The 24204-nt window shown below is 40.4% G+C and overlaps 3 protein-coding genes and 1 long non-coding RNA gene across 19 annotated transcripts; 2 read left to right on the top strand and 2 right to left on the bottom strand.

Moving 5' to 3' along the window:
• Positions 1-1205: 1205 nt before the first annotated feature.
• LOC103977286 (protein ROLLING AND ERECT LEAF 2) lies at positions 1206-6797 on the top strand. The gene is made up of 6 exons (XM_009392762.3): positions 1206-1506; positions 2330-2367; positions 2688-3920; positions 4019-4233; positions 4319-4542; positions 6209-6797. The coding sequence occupies exons 3-6, from the start codon at positions 2804-2806 to the stop codon at positions 6795-6797; spliced, it is 2145 nt and encodes a 714-aa protein (XP_009391037.2). The 5' UTR covers positions 1206-1506; positions 2330-2367; positions 2688-2803.
• Positions 6798-8027: 1230 nt separating this feature from the next.
• LOC135606694 (pumilio homolog 2-like) lies at positions 8028-16061 on the top strand. 16 transcript variants are annotated; one of them, XM_065097791.1, is made up of 8 exons: positions 8031-8387; positions 8557-8641; positions 8735-8781; positions 8854-8937; positions 9950-9964; positions 14507-14639; positions 15543-15679; positions 15759-16061. In XM_065097791.1, the coding sequence occupies exons 4-8, from the start codon at positions 8881-8883 to the stop codon at positions 15801-15803; spliced, it is 387 nt and encodes a 128-aa protein (XP_064953863.1). In that variant the 5' UTR covers positions 8031-8387; positions 8557-8641; positions 8735-8781; positions 8854-8880; the 3' UTR covers positions 15804-16061. The 16 variants fall into 16 exon arrangements, with proteins under 16 accessions (XP_064953862.1, XP_064953863.1, XP_064953857.1 ...); XM_065097790.1 differs by having other exon boundaries at positions 8028-8387; positions 8735-8937; XM_065097785.1 differs by lacking the exon at positions 8735-8781 and having other exon boundaries at positions 8033-8387; positions 8854-8919; positions 14481-14639; positions 15573-15679.
• Positions 16062-16227: 166 nt separating this feature from the next.
• Positions 16228-18679, bottom strand: LOC135606693 (transcription factor GTE7-like). Its single transcript, XM_065097783.1, has 3 exons — positions 16887-18679; positions 16614-16803; positions 16228-16532 (listed from the first exon to the last, which is right to left on the bottom strand). Exons 1-3 carry the CDS (start codon positions 18294-18296, stop codon positions 16438-16440), a joined length of 1695 nt encoding a protein of 564 aa, XP_064953855.1. The 5' UTR covers positions 18297-18679; the 3' UTR covers positions 16228-16437.
• A 1318-nt stretch (positions 18680-19997) lies between these two features.
• LOC135606696 (uncharacterized) lies at positions 19998-24107 on the bottom strand. The gene is made up of 4 exons (XR_010484876.1): positions 23938-24107; positions 23106-23181; positions 22772-22945; positions 19998-20319 (listed from the first exon to the last, which is right to left on the bottom strand). It is a non-coding gene; the product is annotated as an uncharacterized LOC135606696 (long non-coding RNA).
• Between the last annotated feature and the right edge of the window lie 97 nt (positions 24108-24204).

The following is a 24204-nucleotide window of genomic DNA, read 5'->3' as shown; positions in this document are numbered from 1 at the left end:
CGAAGGATCTGATTGGATATATTATTAGGCTTTCCGGTGTTCGGGTCAATCGTTCGTGTTGAAGTGCGATGCTGGGCTGGGCTGCTTCATTTGTTTCAGTTAAGTTGCTCAATTTATATTGATTTTTAGATCAAGATTACTTGCACTGCTGAGTACGTAATGGATCATTGGCTTCCCAACCTAGCAAGTCTTCATGAGGAAACCAACATCTTAGCTTAAGATGTCTATAAAAGAATAATACAAAAATTAAGCATATATATATATATATATATATATAGCTCAATTTAAGCAGCAAAATGTATACTGATATGCTATGGTTCCATCAGCTGATTGTGCCTTATTTGGGCTTACTAGTTAGTTAGTCCATTTGCCCCCTAAGTTCTTTTGATTCAGGCCTTTATGCAGTATAATTTGGTTGGGGCTAATTGATGTCATCTATTAAGCATCACAATTTACTTCTGAATTAGCCAAAATTTTACCTTTTCCTTCTGCTCTGAACTATTTTTATAGTGTTTGTTTACCTTCATATAATTTCCAATTTGTAGAATTGTGTAGTAAAATATGTGACCTCGTTTCTTACTACATCCTCTGCATACATTTTTCAGCTCCGCAACCGCAACCACTTAAGCCTATGAGTCATCTGGAGTTCTGGCTAAACCAATGTGGGATTTGATGATATCACGTTAAACCGGATAGCATGAGAATGTACACAGGTAACATGTCGTCGTTACTATTTTTTTGAAGTCATTCTTCTGTTCGATTTTTTTCAATATACAAAATTCCATAATTTGTTCTCTCCAAAGGCATAAACACGATAGACTCGTTGTTCTCATGGTAAGATAGATTAATCACCACTCTTGACTTAGAAAAGAGTGGACGTTTTGACTAACGAGGAAGGAAGATGACGGGTCAAATCGCAAGTCGTGCTTGTTCCTAGGGCATTTTCGAGGGAATCGGACATTTGGAGGCACCAAGGAAGAAGTGCCGAATCTTTTCCCTCTTTTGCTTTATGTGCATGACCAAAATCTCACTTTCCAAAATTCCCTTAGCATGTTGCCCTTTAGCTAAAGTTTAAAGACGATAAGCATCTTATAAAAACTTCAAAGTAGTGGCAGTAATCTCTCAGATCATAATCAAATCCTATTTTAACAGTTGTCCTCCTTTTTTTTTTCCTTTTGTTGTTGCATTGGATTAGGATGGGCACTGCTTTCGCAACGTTGAACTGTTTTCTGATCCTTCTTGTCACCGAAATGTTCGGCTTCACAGATTTGATGCACACTGTATTGCTTTTAATACAAGTAGATGGTTCCACACCGTCGGATCAGATCATGAAAAGTTTGATGTTTTGGAAGCTTTTACATGTCAAGTTACTTCATTCTGTTCTCAGAAACAAGCATGGTTCTTCTCCTCATTCCGCAGGTTCCTCTTCTATGAAAGGCTTCATCTCTTGGCGTTGGAGTTCCTCGAATCCACTGACCTCCCATCTCCTCGAGGACCCATCTCCAGGTTTGCTTCTTTTTTTTTTTTTTTTTTTTCTTTTTCTTTTTTTTTTATCTTATCTGTATCAACATAAATGACTCAACAAATTTTTTTTTTTTTTATAATATACGAAATCCAAGTCGTAATGGCCACCAATATTATCAAGAGGATTGAGTGATGCAGATGCAGCAAAGTTTTGGTTCTATTTCATGTTCTTTTTTGCTTTTCAAGAATTAAACCAACTGGGAATAAGACTGTCAGGACTGGAATTTTACAGCAAAGTCGAATACTTCTCTTCCGATGTTAGAGCGCAGAGTTTAGGGATATACTTCTTGCCATAGTTCAATAATTTGTTTTGTGCATTTTGTTAAACAGAGCTTGTTGAGAACACTCTATGAACTTGTTTCTTGAATTCCTACAGAAAATTTCCATGAAAAAATTCACTGGCATGAAAATTAATTTCCTTCTTCGGAATCCTTTACCATAGCCAAACTCCTCCAGTGTGAGAGTTTTGTTTTCCGCATTGATTTCTCTATCAATCTCTCTTCTGCATGGTACAAAGTGTACTTCTCGATATGGATACAGTAGGTATTTTAGTTTTCCCTTTGATAAGAAGAGCATCTGATTCAGTTTAATTAACATCACCAGAACCTTTGTTGGATAAACGGGATCCTCTTGAGCACAACTATCTTCTTTTCTTTCGTTTGCAATCAAGATATACTCTTTAGTTTCACACAGATGTCAATTTTGTTTATGCACCGTTCATAATCATCTTGAAATTTCCTCATGTTTCATTCATAGGATTGCACAGTGTAAATGGTTGCTGATTCTAATATCTAAATTTGTGCAGAAAACAGATGCTTTTGTTTGATCCCAAGTCATTTTAAGGTACGTGCTAAACATCTGCTCCCCTACTCCATCAACTCTCTCTCTCTCTCTCTCTCTCTCTCTCTCCAATTCCTAACTTTCTAGGGCCCATAAAATTCTTTCAAGTAGAGTTCTGAAAGGATCAACTGCATTGTCAGTGTAGAAAACATTAGCTCCTTGTGAGTTTTGTTTGAATGACTTGATGATGAAGCACCGAATCTGATCGGTTCTTTGTGTTTTCCTTCTGAAGTCTGCAAAGCTGATGGCTTTCATGGAAGATGTTCCTGTTTGTAAATATGCTTTTCTTACACTGGTTGGCTTAAAGTTTTGACGTTGTTCAGATGTATCAGACCGTGGTTCTATATTGTATAGCTGTAGTGAAGCATCAATGGCTTCTTTTCTACATTGAGTCTGGCTTCGATTCAAGTCTGAAGAACTCTTAGGAAGATTAGAAGAGATGGGATGTTCTACTTCGAAGCTGGAAGATGAAGACGCCGTCCGTCTCTGCCGTGACAGGAAAAACTTCATCAAGCAAGCTATCGAGCATAGGAACCAGTTTGGTTATGGCCACATTGCATACATAGAATCGCTGTTGAGAGTCTCCCAGGCTCTCCGCGATTATGCTGCGGATGATGAGCATCATTTCTTCTTGACTGCTTGCAGAAGTATTCCATCACAGCCTGCTAGAAGATTAAGCCCGGAGATCGTCATGGTTCCTAAGCAATCCTTTCCGCCACAGCAAAAGCAGTCCGAGAGAAGCACCTCCTTTTTTGCAGTAAACCACATGAAGGCAGGATGGAATCCATCGATTTCAGTGGAGCAATGGCCTGAGACACCGGAAACTGTGAGAACAGAATACTATTACCCTACAGGACATTATGGTGTTGAAGGCTATACTCCCGCAGAGGCTCCAACCACGGACTCATCATTCTTCTCCTCATCATATGCAAGACCAAAATATCCACCAGCATCGCCCCAGGCTTCACAATCGGACATCTTCTGGAACCCTTTCTCATCTTTGAACACCGATTTGTATGCCTATGGAAACAGTTCTGAAGATGTTCTGCTCGATGAAGATGCTGATAGGCTAAGGAAGGTCAGACAGGAAGAAGGGATACCTGACCTGGAAGAAGAAGAAGAAGAAGATGATGATGATGATGATGAGGGAATTCAGAATGTACAGATGAAGGAAGAAGGTTCCAGGATTCATCCAAAGCCAACTGCAAAGCCAGTTGCTAGTGAACAAACAGCTGATGTCAGTAGGAAGAATGACAAAGTGAATGAAATAAAGGAGTACCGATCACAAGGTGGGCAGAGTACTGAAGTATCAGAAACTCGAAATGCAGTAGAACATGAGGTTAACAATGGTCCGGAAATTGTTGGGAATGGAAATGGAAATTATGGAACACATGAAACTCCTGGTTTCACTGCATATGTAAACAGAAGACCGACTAGCATGGGAGAGGTCATGGAGAATGTTGAGGCCCAATTTGTCATACTTTGTGATTTTGCTAATGAGCTCTCTTTAATTCTGGAAGCCAGCAGGGTTCAGCCCTCTTCTTCCCCGCTAGAATGTAAGAACATCATGTCTGCTCTCTCTAGATTCCATTCTGCAACTTCTCAAGTATGCAATATGTTGACCCTGATAAGTTTTTTGCTTTGTGGTAAACAGCTTTTAGGATGTTGAATCCAGCTGCTTTGCTTCGTTCAGCATCATCATCACGCTCATCATCATCTAGGTTTCTTCAAGTTTCATCTGGTCGTACTAACGATGCCTATGAAAGCAGCAACAATGACATCGAGGAATCTTGTACGGTATCTCGAAGCCACAAGTCAACATTAGAGAGATTATATGCATGGGAGAAGAAGCTATATGAGGAAATAAAGGTACTTCAATTATTAGGCAGACACCAAATTTCTAATACAAAATCAAATTTGTTTACTTTCTCACATCCATATGTTTGTTGGGCAGTGTGGGGAACGTGCACGAATAGATTATGAAAAGAAATGCATGCAGCTGAGGATTCATGATATCAATGGGGAAGAGCCTTTTGTTGTCGATAAGACTAGAGTAGCTATAAGAGATCTCCAAACTCGGCTCAGGGTTTCCATAAGTTCTGTCGAGTACATATCAAAAAGAATTGAGGCATTACGGGACCAGGAATTGCACCCGCAGGTTATGGAGTTGATCCAAGGGTAAGTTACAGTATATTTGCTACTTGTTAAGCCTTCTCGTTCAAGTAATAGTTTGACTGTTAAATACAAAAGGCACACAGCTTATTTCATTGTGAATGAGAACATCGTGTTTGCTCAAATTTCTAGATAGTCACACTTTCATGTAAAGGCAATGTCTTAGATTAGTATCTATATGAATGAAAATGCTTGTGCTAGTGAATTTGAATGCACTGAGAACATATACTAATAACTAGAGAACAAATGTAGATACATAATCACCGAAAGACCAGCCCCAGAAGATTTATTTTCTAGAGTGCTCTTTCATTCAGAAGAACAGCAATTTATAGGTTGTTCAAGCTGTCACAAAACTGCATACTTAATCTTCAACATTTTCATCTACTCTTCAAATGTTAATGATTTAGAGCAAAATAATCATAATATATGAGGTACACTTAAGACTCCACTTTAGTTTAATTACAATCAAAATTCCAAAAAGAAAAAGAAAATACACGTCTTTTATCGTTTGTAATGATGATCATGAGAAAGCTAAACTCACAATCTATCTGCTAAGAGGTTTTTACCATGTAGGAGATGGAGTTGAGCTATTTTAGAGTTCATTAGCTTCAGAGTAGTTCATCACTTGTTATGTGATTTGGTCTCAATACTTGCACGTTGAGTGTTTTATTTTTCTTGATTTTGGTTTTACTACAAGCAGATTATGAAGCCTAATTAGCTTAATTAGAACCAAAATACCAAAAAAGAAAAAAGAAAATAAAATTTTGTTACCATTTGTAATGATGAACATGAGAAAGCTAAACAAAAAACCTTATTACTACTCTTAGATGATCTTACATGCTTAGATATGTTTTTTAAGAAGGGAGATGGAGTTGAGCTAGTACGATTTGGTCTACTTCAGGATACTTGCTTGTTGAGGCACTTCTCTGCTTTAGGATGGCCTTTCCCTATTGTATGCGACCTTTTCCTATTCTACAATTGCTTGTTTTATTATCCTGAAGCCACACATTAGAGAAGCTTATGCTCAATGCTAGAAATACTATGTAACATCCAAGATTTCAAGGACAAACTAGTAGACTTGCATGTATGGGTTGACTTTAGAGAGAGATTGAGCACCAGGGATGGTGATGCAGGGGAGTTAGACATACCAATCACATCAAGTGACCAGAGTGTAGAATGATGAAATAAAAAGGAAAAATACTCATCTGTGCAGTGGATATATTTCAGAAACATATTCTCAATGTGAAAGCCTTGTGTGAATAATACTTCCTGATAGGTGTTAGTTGATAGCACTTGATCCAAAAAATCTGTGACAGAGGCAAGAGTGACTATCACAAGTTTAATTTTCTACATTAAGAGTTATAAAGGAAGGGTTGTCTTTGCCATCATACCAAGGGATGTTAATAATCTTTTAGGTTGCAAATGGATTTAGCAAAATTGGGGGGATTAATGTCTGTGATTTCTTCTGTATTCACTTCAATTTTTTGAGGATTATGTTATCTATTCCAAACATCATTTTAACTCTTTCCTCCTCTATAATTGATGATTTCTCTATTTGAAAGAGTTAATCTGCATCTGTATAACATGAAGAAATTGAAGCAGTAATCATTTTAAGATTAGTCTTACTGCAGAACAAGCAATACGAGCTCCTCAGTCACCCTTCCTCCCGCAGGTTAGCAAGGATGTGGAGGACCATGGCAGAGTGCCATCGGTGTCAAAAGCGCACGGTAGACGAGGCCAAGCTCCTGCTGTTCTCGCCCTCCGCCGCCGCCGTACCCGTCGGCGTACCGTTGCCGAGGGCCTCTCGCGTCGCCGCTGCGCTCGAGGCGGAGCTCCGGAACTGGACCTCTCGCCTCGCGGCCTGGGTCCAGGCCCAGCGGTGCTACGCCCGCGCCCTCGCCGGTTGGATCCGCCGGTGCGCCCCGCCGACCCTTGACGCCACGGCCCCGACCCCCAGTCGCTCTGGCGGCGGACCGGCTCCACCGGTCTACACCACCTGCGTGCGGTGGTCGCGGCTAATGGATTCGGTGAGCGAGGCGGCGGCGATCGAGGGGCTGGAGATGTTCGTGGCGGGGGTGGCGTCGATGGTGGCCGGGCATAAGCGGGAGGAGGAGGAGGTTGAGGATCCTAGGCGGGCGGCGGAGCTGGGGGCGAAGGTGGTGTGCGCGGGGCTGGCGGTGTCTGTGGGAGCGTTGGCCGACTTAGCCGCGAACTCCGCGGAAGGGTACGAGGAGCTGGTGAGGACGCTGCCCTCCGGTTGACTTACGAATCGTTGTTTGACTCGGCCCATCATCAATTGGGGTCGCCTCCACGTGTTCGATAACTCATGACGGAAATAGAATGTATACAAAATCATTAAAATACTCTTTGATCATTGAATATAAATTTTACTCTCTAAAAACACAAACAAACAAATAAAAAAAAATTAACTATTTTAAGATATGTGTTGGGATCTTAATAACATTGAGAGGGGCTTAAATTAGTGTAATAACATTTTAATCAATTTTAAAATTTCGATCAATAAATTAATATATTTTAAAATTTTAATTAATCAAGTTAAAATTGTAAGTAAAGATAATAGAACTGAGTTACAAGTAAAGGGATAAGTAAAAGAAAAAAAATAATTTAAGTCCTATATCCATTCTCAATTTATTGAGGTCATCTATTTTCACTATCAATCTTTTTTTCAACGATGGAAATTATTCTTATTATATTTTTTTTTTATTTTTTTAGGTTTATGAGATAACATTCATATCATCTCTTTATAAGATATCTTTCGTATCCAAACTCAAAGAGAATGAGACTTAAATTATGCTCATATTATAATGTTTTGCTAGCTTAGGAATCCATGCTTTGTCAACCAAGGGAATATTTATAAGTTCTAAAAAACTTGAAGAATGAAATTAAAAATTTAAATCTTTAAAATTTTAATATATAGGTGATACAATAGGCGATTACTATCATTGTAACTTTTGACATGAACCATAATTCTAAACTCTGACGATACTATCATCATAATTTTTGAATCTTAGATGGTATTATACCATAATGTATCACCATTGAAAAAATTGACAAAGTACAAACATTATTTATCGATTAACTCAGGTGGTACTATTACTTACTTGGGCCTAGTGGTACCATCGTCCATGGTTTAGACCACCGATTTAATCATCTAATGATCAATTTGGTCCGACTTCAATTTAACCCAAAAGGTTATTTTAGATATTTAATTAGATAAATGATTTATACACTTTTAGCTCTTGTTCTAATGGTACGGTTTGAGACTATATAGTAGCAGCTATGTTTCATGAGAACGAACAAGTTGTTACTTCATGTTTGCATTTATATATATACAGATAGATAGATGCAAAAAGTGTTGGATATGAAAATTTTGAGGGTTTGAAGTCTTATCCTCCATTGCTGTTTCCTCTTCTTCGTTTCCAATCCGAAAGATCATGCGGCGTGATGATCCTAATCTTACATCAAGTTCCCAAAGAGACTGTGGAGCTTTACAACTCGAAACTGGAGCCGAACAAATAAAAAAATCAATATTTTTTTCTTTGGTTTCCAGACATAACAAACAACAGAAATAAAATAACACGACACCGCCCAAACGGAGCCGATCGGAACGGGGAAATAGTAAGAGTGATTAGGTTGTCTGAGTCGGGAGCAAACCCTCTCGAGGAGACGAAACCCCAACCATTGCGACATCTCCCTCCTCCTCCTCCTCCTCCCTCGAGATTGGAGATTGAGAGGGTCGGCGACGAGAAGAAGCCGGTGGTCGCCCGTAGTCTCCTGGAACGGCGGCTTCAGCTTCACGCTCCAGTTCTACGGCGCCAATCCCGATTCCGGCACGTCCTTCTCCTCTTTTTCTCTTGCGCCCTTTCGATGGTCCCTGCTTTGATGTTTAGTTTCTCTTCTGGTCGATGTGGTTCCCTGTTTGTATTGGCTTGCGATTGGCGACGCGGGTTGGCTTCTCCCCATCGTTTGCGGATGCTTCCTTCCTGTTGCTTCATCCAGCCACCTTTCTGCGACATCGTATTAGCCCTTAGTACTGGCGATGGCGCACACTCTTGAAGTATGCCGATAGTTTATGAACTTGATGGTGAGCACATCGATTCTTCCTTTTATCCAGATCAAGTTATACAAATTTTGTTGGCCAAATACTTCTCGTTAATTGCTGTGGACTGTTCTCAAGAAATACACCGTCAATGCCGGTCCGAAACCTGGATTAAAAAAGCAGAGGTGCGCATTCGGCGCAGCCATATAAAGTTTTGCAGATCTCATACACATGGATCTTAATCACATTCTGTACAGGCCTAGGTCGTCATATCCGGGAGCTAAATGGTGGGAAAAGATCCACAGACACTTGGGTCATTAGAGGTTGTTGTTGTATTTGCGGTAGACTATTCTCAACATAAAATGTCATTTCTCATATTTCTTGCTTTGTAGATCACATACCGTATGTTGAGCATGGGGATTGAGTTATTGAATGTCTGAATGAAGACAATATTATGAAGTTGGACTCCCAACTTTTGAAGGATTGCTTTTCCATATTGAGTATCCACGAAAGTGAGTATTAGCACGTGGCTTGCAGAGCCAGTGCAATACGAATTGTGGGTGTGTTCTGATAGTGTTATTTTGGATGACATATATTCCCTTGACCTTCCCCGTTTATGATGAAGATTCTCCACTAGAAAAATGCTCAAGTAGTTAAGTAACGACATGGCATGACCATAACGCTTTAGAGAAAGCGGGAAAGGTCCACTATCTTGCAGAACTGCTAAAAAGTGCACTACACTGTCTATAAAAGTGATATAAATGGACTTATAATGCTTCAAAACCACTTGTTCTTGCTATGATGAAGCAACCAAGCCTTATGTGAACCATTATATTATGCCTAAAGGCTTCCTGGAACCTCATAATTGTAATTAAGCTTTCCAAATCTTTCTGATCATTCTTTCAAGCTTTGTAGTTTATGTTGAACTGGTTGTACCAAATGTCTTCCTATTCACTTCCATCTTTTTTAGATGCGCAAATTTCACTATTCATGCAATTGTACTTTGGTTTGTTTGATTCCTTGATAAGTAACATAAGTTGCAACTGGTGTATACCTCTTCTCTTCTCAGAATTGTTTTGTTTGTTGTGTGTGTTTTTAGTACAAGCTGTAATTTTAAACTCATTAGATTAAGACTTCTATGTTACTGGTGTATTGGAGAGCAGATCTATCATGTGAGACCCTATCTGAAATTAGTGTTTTTTGTCAGTAGGAATGTACTTAAAAGAACCCTTTTCCCTATCAAAATTTTTTTTTTTTGCCATCACACAATTTGATGCTGAGACCAGCTTAGCATTATATTCACAACAGCTTAAGTGGATTCTGAGAGTTGGAACTTATTTTCTTTGTCTGCAGGCCCTACTAGTGCAGGTACACTTTTTCTTGGACAAGCTGCTTTTGTCATCCTTGCTTTGTTAGTAGGTGTGGTTGCTTCTTTATAATGTTGTGCCATAGATGCTAATTGCTGATTTATTTTTTATGGATCATATAATTGATCTTCTGATGCTTGGAATCCGTGGACATTTTATATGTTCCACATTTTCCAGCTAAAGAACGAGAAAAAAGGATTTACTTCAGTTTGTCGTATTGATAAGAAGATTATTCACACTATTATTATTTCATTCTTGTCTTAGTCATGACAAAACTTTACCCTTATGGCATACAGATCAAAGCTGGCGAAATTACCTTTATTTTGCCACTTCATTTCCTCCTACAAATTGATATACAAGGAGCTTCATAAAACGTTTGTTATAGTGCTAATGGTCAGTATGATGAGTAAAGAAATCACACTTTCTTGAAAGCAAGATCGGGACTTTAGGGATGTTTGTTTTGTTAAACAGGAAGTAATTGCGATCCTTTGAATGGGACTTCACATTTCAATTAGAAGTGTTTGAATCAACTTTTTTTTTGGTTGTTTGCTTGGATAAAGTCTTTGGCCACTGATGGTTTACAATTATAATAGTTCAATTTTTGGTGATGCTATAATCAAAGATTGCAATTTTGTATTGGGGTACTATACCAGTATTTAACTGGACTAATACATGTCGACTAGTACCAGTGTACTGACACATGGTACACCGGTATGTACCAAAGAGGAAGAAGAAGGAGAAGAGGAAACAGTGGAGGAAGAGGGGAAAGAGGAAGGAAAAAAGGGAGAAAGGAAGAAGAGGAGGCAGTAAAAGGAGAGGAGGAAGGGGGAAGAAAAAGGAAGAGGAGAAAGGCAGAAGAGGAGGAAGAAAGAGGAAGAGGAAGGTAGAATAGGAAGCAATGGGGAAGATGAGGATGAAAAGGAAGGAAGAAGAGGAGGAGGAGGAGGTGGAGGAGAAGAGGAGGAAACATACCCATCGGCAGTGTGTGGTGGGCAGCAGTGGAAGGCAATGGGCTTTGTGCATCTTGCAGTTAGAGTTTGTGTCGCGGGCCTCATGAAATTTTTTTTGTATGGACCAGTCAGCTCGAAATGGGTCAGGCCATGTATCGGTTCACGACCAGTAAATACCAGTTGCTACAGACCTGTCTGGGCAAAAAGGAGTTATAAAACTTGATTGATTCAGTCAAAATGCTTCAAGTTATAAAAGATTTGCTACTGTATTTGTCGGAAAGATTTAAAATGCCAGTTAATGTACTTATTATGTCTGATAGTTGTCTTTGTTCTGAAGAAATTTGACACTGTAACTAGTCATATGCCTAAGGAAGGACCTTTTATTGCTTTTAGTAGCTTTTACCTTTTATCTATTAGCAGTTGCCTAGTACTTCGATCCTGCATATATTTGCAGAAGTTATGTTTTGTTTTAACATCAGTTCAGTGGATTTTTAGTTGAAGCAGATTCTAATAATACTTTATTTGTTCTTAACCTACATATATCTTATTAATCAGCTGGTTCACTGTTTGACTTTGTTCGAGTAGATTATTATTATTATTTTTCACTAGGAAGTTGATTGTTTATGTTTTTATAACTTGAATTCAGTTGGTTACAAAAGTTATATGCATGAAATTTTGGTCTGGTATCGATAGCAACTGATGGTCAGACCAAAACAGAGTGGTAACCCAACACTCATTAGGAGGATGATGCACACTGGTAGGAGGGTGAAGGGGTTGTGTATTGGTACTAGTAGGAAGTGATGTGTTCTGGTAGGAGTGGTGGCGGTGACAAAAGTAGGGAGAAGAGGAGGTGGCAGATATCAGCTGGATTTCATTCTGATAGACAGAAACATTCTTACTATCATGAATCTTCAAGATATCTTTATGTTCTAAATTTATCGTGTAGAAACAATCAGCTTCTGGCCTATGGACAAAATCTATCGAGAGTATATTTCAGTGCAAAAAAATTCTTAGTTATTTATATTTTATTATCTCGATGTCTTTTAAGTTAGAATCTCTTAAAGAGCTAGTCTTAGGTTGTCCATGAACTGGAGACCGGTTTAGCTTTTTGCGAGCTTCCATGCCTCTTGACCAGTATTACCAAGAACCTCTGTGCGTCATCAATCGCAATTTGCTTGAAGTTCCATGCGATGCAACCTAGCAAGAGATTGCAATTAGGGCTAATTCTTGCAAGTCGGTATTATTTGGGTGCTACACGACTTAGAGTTTGGGGTTCAACTAAGTCTTTGTAAAGTGGTACAGGAACACTCACTATCCTCATGCTTCTGGGATGGTACCACCTGATATTAAATTTTATATGTTATGCATTGTTTTGCATATCCAATAGTGGGAGAGGATATCTTTTTATCTTGGAACCTTTATGTGGTGAAATGGGCTCACTCAAATTCACCTGTTTGGTTGACGATCTCGTTTCGACATTTTTTTTCCAGGTTTTCTTATTTCCTCATTTTTATGCATAATAACTGCACATCCAACTAAAGTGATATCAAAAACATACTTTTGATTTGAATGCTAATATATAGTTTTTTCTTGGGTTTGTGTAGCTTTCTCTCGAGGAAGTAGAGTACTATGTAGTATATACAAAGATAACTTATTTTTGTTGTGACTCGTATCTATATTTGATTAATGTATACTACTTCGCAAAATTTTCCAAGTTGATGTTGTTTTCTACCTACGGTCACATTAGCATAATAACATTGCCTTCAGCATAATTTAAAGAAGGGAAACCTACAAAAAGAAGCCAAATCATTAGCAAATTATTTAGGCAATCTTTACAGATGAGCCAGCACGAATTTGCTTCAAATGTTACTGAGAAGTGACTGCAGTATGGTAATACAAAAGAAAGGGATCACTTCATCAAGGAAATAGTTGCAAGAGGCTGCAGAAGAAAGAAGAAATGAAAAAGAAATAAGAGAGGAAAGAAATAGAGAAGGAAAAAAAAAAGGTTTACTGAAGGTTCGTTTTGGCACCAAGAAATTCACATGTTTTTGGATTATCAAGTTTTCCTGCTAATCAGAAAAGTGTATAGGATTAGAGATTAATTTTGATCTTACAAGTTTAGTGTGATATTTGATTATGCTATTTGATTTTGGGGCTTGTGATTATGGCTTTCTGTTCTTACATGGACCTTTGGTTATATTGATGTTTTTCTAATCTGAATATGCATCCTTATAGCTATAATTATATATATTTATGGATAGTTAATGGTAGTATTCATATAAAGGTGCAAATATGACTTATACTCTGATATGTCACCTTAATGGTACTTATGCTTTTATTTATGGAAAGACATTCAAATATGAGTTGCTTTGAAAAATTATCCTAAGCATTCTATATTAACAAGTTTATGAGTTGAAATGGAAATAAACTTATGTTATGATCCTTTTGTAGAAGTATTAAGAAAGATATAATGTTCGTGTCTTTTGAAAGCAAGTATTGCTCATATAAAAGATTCAAAAGTTCAAGTAGATATTTATTTGTTGTAAGTTTTGACTAATATATGGTCTTGGCGTTTACTAATCTGTTGCTTGCTCATATCTGAAATATTAAACAAGATGGCAGTAGGATAATGATATCTGGGCATTTTTTAGGGATTAAATATGAATTTTTTCCTGAAGGTCGAGAGCTGTTTCTGTTTATAAATTCTTCAGAATTGTGGATAAAGAACTAGTACTGTGCCAAAACTTGAAAATCTCCTAGTTTGGCCTTTTCTTTTTCATTCTACTTGATGCATGTTAGAGTTCTAAATGGAGTAGCAGTATAACATAGTAATGCTCGTCCCTAGTAGCAGGAAGCTTGTTTCCATGGTGCTGTAGGTAATTCCGATGTTTCTTAAAAAAAAATATCTTGCTTTGAACCCAAGCATTTTCTTATTGAAGGTTCAAAAAAATGTGGCTTCCATGCTTGTAGCCACACCTGCACCTTTGTTCTTACTTCAGAAAACATTAGCTAATCCAATGTGAATGTATATGATGTCATATATCTGCACTGTGTTCATTATATAGGTAAATATGTACTATTTAGTGCAATCCTTGGTGTGCCTTGTACCAGATGGCTGTCTTCTTTTGGCCCACACATGATGGAACTGCTAGCTGATATGTTGCTATCCTGGTCTTTACTTGGTTTTAACAATCCATGAACACTACAGTCAATAGTATCTATGAAAAAAGATTCAGTTATATGTTCTCCATATGTCAGGTAGAAAATGCTTATAGTAAACCATAGAAAATGCTCAGTTATTTGTTGCTATCCTGGTCTTTACTCGGTTTTTTTATTACTGAGCGAAAACCGTTAACGAACCCTAGTAATACCGATTGAGTTTGTAATTCATTTCCATTAATTAAATTAGTTGAACAATTCTCACTCCTAGAATTTCTTGGTTCTTGTGGAAATGATGCTTTACATAATTGAATGCAGCTTGAGAATAGAGCACATTGGGAATTTGTTTGTTCACTGTTGTTTGTCTTTGTCATGGTGTTGATGTGTTCTTTCCGGGTAATGATGAAGGATTCATTTCCATCTCTGTGGTTCAGAAGATTCTTGAAACATGCACTGATGAACATTGTGCAATCTTGCTCGATCACATAAAAGTTGATCTGCAGGCTTTGGAGAAAGTTGCCTACAAGAAACATATGGTTGCTTGGGCAGAGCAGTCATGTGGTGAAGGTATGTGGCTTCAAGCTCTAGTCGTTAATTTTGAGAAAGTTCTTTTAATAAAAGATATATACTACATGCAAATTTGAACTTAAAAGAGTTTTATAATTGTCATATATGTCGCAAGCAATTTGAAGATGATTAAAACTGCTCAGTACGGTGCCCTTGTTTTGGTTCAAGCCAATGCCAACGCTAGCTGGTGTTTTTTACAGTTTTCTTAAAATTATGATGTATCACTGCATGTTATCAGCTTCATTATGCATTTTTCTCAAATTTATCATTCATACTCTGCATTCTACAAGAATTAGCATAAGCCTGGCTTCCTTCAGTAACATCAATTTGAAGTGGGACTTGCATTCTGTTCGATTACTTATATCCTATGATATAAACAAATGACTTGATCCATCGATTGACAAGTATAGACCTCATATTAACATAATGACAGCACTTTGGACAATACAATGATGATGATAAAAAGAGAGTTATAATTCCTAAATACTTGTGTTGACCTGCTTTACTAATTGCCATTGAAATTTTCCTTACTTTATCCTTGTGCTCAAAATGATTTCATTTTCCTTTGCCCTAAATAATTTCAAAATGATTCAGAGGTTTGATCTGAATCTCTTTCGGTAAAACTAGGAAATAGTGAACTGTCTTTTATATAAAATTTTAGATTTCTTTTACCTGTATGGCACTGACCACCTGTTGTAATCCTGGCACACCCAGCCGAGGGGCCTCAACCCCTTCTCACTCTTTAATTTATGTTTGTGTAGCTAATAATATTGCTGAGGCCAACCTAGTAGTGTTAATACTGAAGATTTAGCTGCCATTAAATGCTTCTGTTTTTTTCACTAAATTGGTATCCAAAATAGTTAGAACATTTCCGACTTGGTTATTGGCGATGATGTTTACCAGATGACAAAGTTGTGTTATGGATGAACACAGTTTCTCCTCCTGTGAATGATTGCAAATATGAAGCAGCCAAAGATGCGTTAGCCCCTGCTCTGATTGAGTGCTTGATGATCATTGGATCTGTCTTCGAAGCTCATCGTGTAAGTTAGTTTCATCAAATTGCTATGGGTTTAGACTTGATCACTCAAAAGTTACTGGAGTTTTATACTTTTTATGCAGATCCTTTGGGGCATCACACGAAGCATAGATTTCGACTTTAATTAAACCAACCAACCAACCAACCAGATTTATGTCAGAGTAACGTGATACAAATGATACAGCATGATGATGATGATGATGCCTGTGGTATACATCCCCTTGATTTACACGAAACAGTGGTGTAACGCTGGGTATTAATATATAAATCCAGCTTAGTGTCCGATGGTACAGAGGTTATTGAATTGGAGCTGCAGTCGACAAAGACTAACGCGTGTAACAACTGAGAATGATACTATGAATGATGATTATTCTGACGATTGGAGATATGGCCAGATGCTTAGGAGAAGCCCAACCAGTGTTGCTGCTGCTGCTGCTGCTGCTGCTGCATCATCTAATTCCTTAGGAATTTAATGGTCCAAAGAATTGCAACATGTTGACTTCTCCGAAGACTCTCCGACCCAATGCAGCCAAAATTTACAAGACAAAAGGCTAAGAAGACAATTTGGCTGAGGGAGTTCCCCCACCCCTCACCCTTCAATTCAAGGCATCACCTACACTTTTAAAACACTTCCTGTTTCTCTTTTTACATATGCTACACCTGTGCTACCAATCTAATCTAATATCATCAACTCCTACCAAGGTCACACCTGAAGAGGAATTAAGGAAGAACAACAAATAAAAAGCTTATGCAGACATGTCGTTAGTCTCTCTGAGATCTTACTCCGGCGGCAGGTGAGCGCGCCTCATTTTCCTCCTCATCCGAATCGCCCTCTGATGAGCTCCCTGAATCGGAACCTACACCCAACATATGTGATTACTCACAAGGAAATCAGCAGCAGCTGCAGCAAACCAAGGAGAAGCGGGGCTGCGGCATACCACTCGACGAAGAGGAATCGCTGTCGGAGCTACTGGAGGAGGTGGCGTAACCGGTGTCCTTCTGGATTTCCACCGGTGGGTAGTTCGTGATCGGTAATTCGTCACCAATGTCGACATCCTCCTCGGCGGTGTCTCCTTTCTTGCTCTTTTTCGCTGCAACTACTTCTGACGCATCGACCAGCACCGGAGACTGCCCAATAGCATGACCAGGTTAGTACTCCGAGGCTTCATCCATCGAGCAGAGACCAAGAGAGAGAGGATCCTAGCCATTACCATCTCGCCACCGCCTTCAGCTGGAAGTTGGGCGTCGGCAACTGCGGCGGAGTGGCCAGCATGTAGCAGCAGCCCGTTGGCGATCGCCTCCTGCCTCTTCATCTTGCTCATCATCTTCTTGCAGTTGCACAGGAACCGATCGAGCGCCCAAAGCGTCTCCGTGTCCATGGTGTCGATGTCCAGCTCGATCTCGTCCCCGTTCTGCGTTGTGCTCACGTTCCCCTTCCGAACGATGTGCAAGACGTGAGACATCTTCTCCGGCGGAAGGTTCTGCAGCCCCTCGCTAAGCTTCTGCTTCTCCTCCATGCTCATCGGTCGCTTGTTCGGATCTTTAGCCTTGGGCTTCGGTTGCTTCACCAATGTCGTCCTCGCAACATGCGGATACTGCTGCCTTGGCTGCTCCTGGGGTGCCACCGGAAACGGAGCCGGGCTTTGAACTGGAGGAGAAGCTGGGATTGGCAGCAGCGGACCAGGACTCGGTGCCGCCTCCGTAGAAACCCTGCACTGCTCCTCCTGCTTCTCATACTTATGGAAGGCTGGCCCGAACAGCCCTTCGAAATGACGGAGGAACTGTTCAGCAAGCTTGTGCACCTCGTGGCCCTTGGGGTTGTAGAGCAAGGCGTTGTTGAAGGTCAATCGTACGTCTGAAGCAAATTCTGCCGGCGACGGGTAGAGGCCCTTGTGGAGATTCTTCTTCACCGTGCCCAGGTCCATCGGCGTCTTGATGATCTGGAAGTAGTCGTGGAGACCCATGCCGATGACGTCCACGGGGGTGTTAAACCAAATGCTCTTCTTGTGCTTCATCAATTTGGAAAGAATCTGGCCGCACTTCTTCATCATGGCCGCGAGGAGCTTATCGGACTCCGACTCTTTGTTCGTCTTGGCGGAGAAGGTACCTGAGGGCCTCGAAGCCCAGGGATCAAGGGGTGGTAGGCCGGCGGAGGACGTGACCTCTCGGCCACCACCGGGGTAGATCCCCGACGCACCAAATCCGGCGGATCGAGTGGACTGGATCTCCCTCGACTGGATCCGGATCATGAGACTCCGCACCTGGTCAAGCTCCGAGACAAGCCGCCGCTTCAGCTCTCTCAGCTCCGTCTTGGAGTAGGCCGAGATGTTGAAGGTCACGTAGCTCCCGCTGCCACCAGCGGCAGGATCCCTCCGGTGGTTGAGGTCAGCGGGTCTCCGGTTGAAGGAAGAGGAATCGTCAGACACAACGGCGGTGGCTACCGGCGGCGCGTCCTCCTGCTCCATGGTTCGGAATCGCGCGGTGCGATCGCCGGCATAGTCGACGGTGCACAGGTTAGGGCAGGGCTTAGGGTTAGGGTTAGAAATGGGGTTCTTCCTCATATAAACCTTTGGTTCTCCCCAGCACGGCTCATTACTACTGGCGAGGAGCGCCGACGCCATCAACGGCGGGTAACGGCCTCAGATCGGCCGCGATCCAGCGAGCTCTCTCCGTTCCGGTGCTTCCCGGCCGATGTGGACCATCGGAGGTCGAGACTGGGAGGGGTGGGGAGGCGGCCAAGGGGCGGAGGGAGGCCGGCCGGAGGCAGCCGCGTAGGGGGCAGGGAGAGGAGGGAGGAAAAAGGGAGATGGGGCGAAGGTCGCGGTGAGGGCAACAGACGACCCTTCGGCTTGGCGAGGAGGAAGGGGCAGGGGTGCACCGCCTCTTAAAGGCGAGGAGATCTGCCCGGGGGCGAACAGGGCAGCATATCGGCCGTCGGTTCCCCAAGAGGGCGATCGAGCGGCCGAGACGGGTCCCATCGGACTGACCAGCGCTGTGACCGGCTCGCCTGTCACGGACGGTAGAGATGGCGGCCGCGGGGGCACGCGCCAACCATCGGCGAGCGTCGCTTTTATTATATTTTTATCCCGCTTGGTAGGGAGTTGGAGGAGGTTTCATTTGGTTGGGATTTGGCGTGAGTTTGGGCCGCATGACCCGCGCGTTTGGGGGTTCTGCAGCTTACAACGCCTTCATTTATTCCATTCCCGAAGAAAGGAAAAGTTATTTATCAGTCTTTTTGCCGATTTTACTTTTTCCGGGGGGCAAAACGACGGGACCCACAGGAGGGGAAGGGAGAGGGATACAGAAGAAGAGCAAACGGGAAGGGGGTAACGTGAAAAGTGACAGCTGGCACGTGAGGGCGCGAAAAATATCTTTCGAGGCGGTCGAAGAGGCACGGGCTCCCGCGCACCCGGGAATCGACCCGCCAATGGACATTCGCTGGGACCCACGATAGGAAGTATGGTGGGTTACTTCCTGGCTACGGCGACGGGGACGGGAGACATGGCTCAAATAAAGGGCGACAGAAACCCCCTCCCGCCAAAACCTCCGCTCCGCCAGCGGGGCGATTGCAACGTTAATTCTGAAGTGAGCGTACCGGAGGACGCGAAGGCGACGCGTGGCAAAAGGCGTCACATTCCATAACGTCACCCTGAGGTAACGTCACCCTGCCGGTGACGGCATCAGCGAAGAGAAAGGAAAAGCCACCACCGGTTGGACAGCTAGGCGACGCAACGTTTAATGGCGAGGTGAGGATACCGACTGCTAGGGACGACGACGCGTGGCAGAATGCGGCAACTTGCGGAACGCCGGGCGGAGGTAATGCGACCGCCTCGGTGACGGCGTCGACGGCAAGAAAGGCAAACTTCCAACGGAACCACCGGACAGACGTCCAATACTTAATCGACGGCTCACGTGACGGAGCGAGCAAAACTGGACGCCATTTCTCGACGAATTTGACCTGGCGTCTCCTTGTGCCACTCATCCTGTGGAACCCACCAACGTAGCTGCCAACACACACACAGGTCTTCAGCGTAGCTAATCTCTTATATCGGACATCACACACATTAAAGTTGCAAGAAGATTATCATGATTGGAAAAATCCATGCCAACTCTTTGCACAAAATTAATAACGTTTTCATTTACATCAGATGACTATTTCATTATCATATCAATGATTAACACACAGTCTAACTTTAGTAAAGCTGGAAAGAGATTAGGTCTGAGCAGCCTAGCAATTTGGAGAAGCTATGGATTGTCAAATAATAACTAGGAATGTCTTTAGTAATTACTTGCAACTAATTATGGAAGAGAGAATCTGTCACTAGAAGAAGACACAGTTGCTGACTTGTCAGTCCAGTATTAATTCTGATACTTGGAGGACTAGGAATAACATCCCATTGTTTCAACAAAAAACAATGTGTTTGATGTATAGTTATGGTCTATAGCATCTTAGGCATTGCACAAGTTGTAATTCATAAAGTCTGGTAGTTGTTGGTTACCTGCCAATGCTAAATCTACAAAGGGCCACCAACATCCCCAGCTGCCATCTGCAGCTCTCTCTTTTTTGTGAGACACCAACTTGGTCTGAGACCGCCAATTTTCATAGGTCACTTGTTTGGCACAGGGGACTGCTCCTTCATGAGACTAAGAGAAAAGAATGCTTTACATGTATCGGTAATAGAACATGGGACCAAAAATATAGAAAGTTAAAACCAAATACTGATTCAAACACAATGTAATCTACGATATCATACTCAAATGTATTTGTTTTACTAAACAAGCACTTCCATGTAGCTTTATGTGTGCTCTATGACAAAAGCTAATATTCAAATTTATGGGAAGAATCATTACTGAGTAATCAACTTGATATTAGGGATAATTACTTTCACTGCTTGACTTTGTTCTTCACAAATTCAATGTAGCACGCTGTTCAAAATGACGGCCCAGCGTGCAGAAGTTGTCATGGGCACTGAGGAAGCTTATACGTGAGCAACTATATCCCTTGCACCATCTAAAATATTGGTCCGGTAATGGAATACCAGATCACTTACCAAAAGATTCAATATTCAAAACATCATCAAGCCAATTTCAAAGATGTCACTTACCCTAGCTTTACACTAGACCACTTATTAAAAGATTGAGGGTTCAAAACATCATCTGATGAACTTCCAAGATATCACCTAACCTAGCTGATTGATAATAAAGTCTTGGGATCGGATCCAGTCTTCACCATTTATTCTTTGTAAAAAGAGGGAAAAAAAAAGCATATCCTTCTATGATGTAAGGCCATTTTCTCTGCTTGAATTCATTTGCAGGTGAAGCAATGAAACTAGCAATCGTCATATTCCAAGAATGATTGATCCAAGATCAGCACAGTCACCACAAAGACATAGGCAAGAATTTTAACATGCACATGCATGTGCATACCCAAATTATGTTTTGCATGTGAGGTTGTGCAGATATAGAACTAATGTGCATATGAAGAAATGTTATTATCTATATAATGTAGTTAACAAACCAGAAGAAAGACATTACTGAACAATCCAAGACGTTCAGAGTGACGAATAACAGTTTACAGGGTTATATATATATATATATATATATATATATATATATATGTGTGTATATATATATATATGTGTGTATATATATATATATGTGTATATATATATATATGTGTATATATATATATGTGTATATATATATATGTGTATATATATATATGTGTATATATATATATATGTGTATATATATATATATGTATATATATATATATGTATGTATATGTATATGTATACATACATATATATATATATATGTATATATATATGTATATGTATATATATGTATATATATATGTATATGTATATATATATATGTATATATGTATATGTATATATATATAAATATGTATATGTATATATATATATGTATATGTATATGTATATGTATATGAATATGTATATGTATATGTATATCAATATGTATATATACATATATGTATATATATATATAACATAATTCCCCCTTGTTTTTTTATTTCATTTATGATATAGTTTAACAGTGGTGTTATTTAACAAATCTCATCAAACCATCCTAATATAACATGTTTGTAGCAAGAGTGTTCATCATAACATGTTAATATGTAAAAGTAATAAAGGTTTAATTGTTATTCTACCACATCAAAAAATACTCAACTCTACAACGTTAGCATCAATATGACCAGCCACGTTAGAAGGGGAACCTTTCTTCCTAGTCTGATCGAGCAACTTTGTTATACAGTGTGCATTTGTGTCAGGAGGAAAACCATGCCAGATTTCTCCAGGCATTTCATTGTTCAGCAACCATTCTTGTCCCTTCCCTCTTTTACAACAGATTTTTTTCCTAGGTTGGATCTGTCATGATGGAAGCCATCCACAGAAATTTCTTGCTGGAGACACAGTTCCTTAATTCCTATTTTTCTTTTTGGAGCAAATATACTTCCTATATATATATATATATATATATATATATATTCTAATAATGCTAGTTCTAGAAATAGAAATCCTCAGGAAAAATAAAAACTACGTTCTCAGAAAGATAGAACCCTATCTGCTGAAGCTAACTTAGCTATTGTCTCTACGAGGCCAAAGTATTGATTTACAAAGAAGCAATCAACAAAACAGTAGTAATCAAAGGAGCATGTTCACTGAAAGAGTTTGATGCACCTAATACCTGTCATAATCAAATTCAACAGCCACATCTAAATAACCATATCTTTTTATCATAATGACAACAAAAACAAAACATCTTGGTGTAATAAAAATGTCTTCAAGATCTTCTGAAGCCCATGGTGTCCAAATTAATTGGAGAAACATTTTTTTTCTAATAAATATAATTAGTTTCATATTCAAGACTTATGCTTCACTAATTTGCATGAAACCATGAGGAGATACAACTAATGCAACCAAGTGGCAACTATTGAGGTCTCCAAATATGATACTCAATTAATAATGGGATTTTAATATATGTCAAATTATTAAAGTAAATAGCAAAAACACAAATACAAAAGGGAAGTAAACCGAAAGTATATTTTCCATAAATTTTGACAACTCACCAGGAGAAGAGAACATGAGGGTGTCTGACAACCTGCATTTGTTGATCGTACATTGCATTAGCTAATGTGTGCATTTGCTAATGCAGGATGGCAATTGTTTTTGCGAATCTTGAGATGAATGGAGCGATCATACAAAAGGTAAATGCACTCATTGCCCAACATGCAGTGGTGTACCTGCATTTTCTCATGTGGTTAGATTGTTGCACAAGAAATCACACGACTTTGTTACGGGTTCCATCCAGAAATACATACATTTAGATAGCGTAGAAATTGCCAAACACAAGTTACATTGCATCAACTAAATAGATAATGATGCACCAAAATGCCATCTTACCTATGGATACATTGCAATGCCATGCTTTGCCCCTTTTTGCTACGCACCTGTGTGAGCTACGATTGCCTTGCATGACCTGACGAACATCAAAGATGCAGCAAAAGATAAGCAAAAAGACTCGAACATATAATAAGAATAAACTATAGAAACTTCAGGGTAAACAATTTCTACTTATGAGGTGATTTCTCAGCGTAAAGCATCACCGTCAACACAGAAACATATGTGCATTGTACCGGGAGATAAAAGAGAAAAACTAAAGCCAAGATTCGGCATCTACCATTCTGATGATCACCTTCATGAGAATTAGCATCGATAGCATTTGGACATGAAACAACAGATTAACATCAAGCTTGATCAGCCATAGAAGAGGATACTTGAGTTGAAAGTTTCATCTCCCAAGTAACACACACGAATGTGGCATTACATCTTGTGGGAAAGCATCGAGTGACTCAAGTCAACAAAACGATCTGAAGGTTACATCAAAAGGGCTGAACTTTAGGGTTCAGCACAAGGTTAAGCTTGTGAAGCTATGTTCTGAATTAAGATTCTCCGAGCCATGTTATCCAGCACACATGGATAGAATTTGGCAACAGACCTCTACCCATCACTTCACAACATCACAGAAGAAGAGAAATCCCAGCATCATCAGGAGGAAGAAACGAAAATGGAAAAAGATGCGTACAAAAGCACGAGCTACTTGTGGAAATCGGTGTTCTTCCTCAGATTGAGGACGGGGTTTAAGAAGAAGAGGAGGCAAGCGAGAGGAGTGGATCGATGATCTTGGTCGGCGGTAGAACAAGGGAGGAGGAGGGTGGCCTGGCTGGCTTCTTACCTGGAATCGAGCAGCAGGCAGACGTCATCAACACTCCCCGCCGTTGGCCACCATCACCGGCCGTTCTCGGCCGCCACAGGGAGCGGATCGGATCGGCGTTTAGGAGGCCGCCGCTGGAACAGAGAGATGACCGAGTAATGTGGCGCTTAGCGACATCATGGCTTGGGGTGCATACATAATACAACGGGCACAGCGAATTGCAACTAATGTGGCATGACATGACATGACATGACATGACAGCGAATTGCAACTTAGGATCTTCTCACT

The sequence above is a fragment of the Musa acuminata genome, chromosome BXJ2-3 (assembly GCF_036884655.1).
Source record: "Musa acuminata AAA Group cultivar baxijiao chromosome BXJ2-3, Cavendish_Baxijiao_AAA, whole genome shotgun sequence".
In the NCBI taxonomy this organism is placed as follows: Eukaryota; Viridiplantae; Streptophyta; class Magnoliopsida; order Zingiberales; family Musaceae; genus Musa; species Musa acuminata.
Note: the sequence above shows the minus strand (reverse complement) of the source record. Positions and strands in the feature narration are given on the sequence as shown.

Coding starts and splice junctions, on each gene's coding strand:
- LOC103977286 (XM_009392762.3), top strand. CDS start 2,804: ATGGGATGTTCTACTTCGAAGCTGGAAGATGAAGACGCCGTCCGTCTC. Junction 4,234..4,318: donor AGCTATATGAGGAAATAAAG/GTACTTCAATTA, acceptor TTTGTTGGGCAG/TGTGGGGAACGTGCACGAAT. Junction 4,543..6,208: donor GTTATGGAGTTGATCCAAGG/GTAAGTTACAGT, acceptor TTCCTCCCGCAG/GTTAGCAAGGATGTGGAGGA.
- LOC135606694 (XM_065097784.1), top strand. CDS start 8,617: ATGCCGATAGTTTATGAACTTGATG. Junction 8,642..8,853: donor GATAGTTTATGAACTTGATG/GTGAGCACATCG, acceptor CATTCTGTACAG/GCCTAGGTCGTCATATCCGG. Junction 14,640..15,542: donor AGAGCAGTCATGTGGTGAAG/GTATGTGGCTTC, acceptor GATGTTTACCAG/ATGACAAAGTTGTGTTATGG.
- LOC135606693 (XM_065097783.1), bottom strand. CDS start 18,296: ATGGCGTCGGCGCTCCTCGCCAGTAGTAATGAGCCGTGCTGGGGAGAA. Junction 16,804..16,886: donor CTGAAGGCGGTGGCGAGATG/GTAATGGCTAGG, acceptor GCTATTGGGCAG/TCTCCGGTGCTGGTCGATGC. Junction 16,533..16,613: donor CGATTCCTCTTCGTCGAGTG/GTATGCCGCAGC, acceptor TGTTGGGTGTAG/GTTCCGATTCAGGGAGCTCA.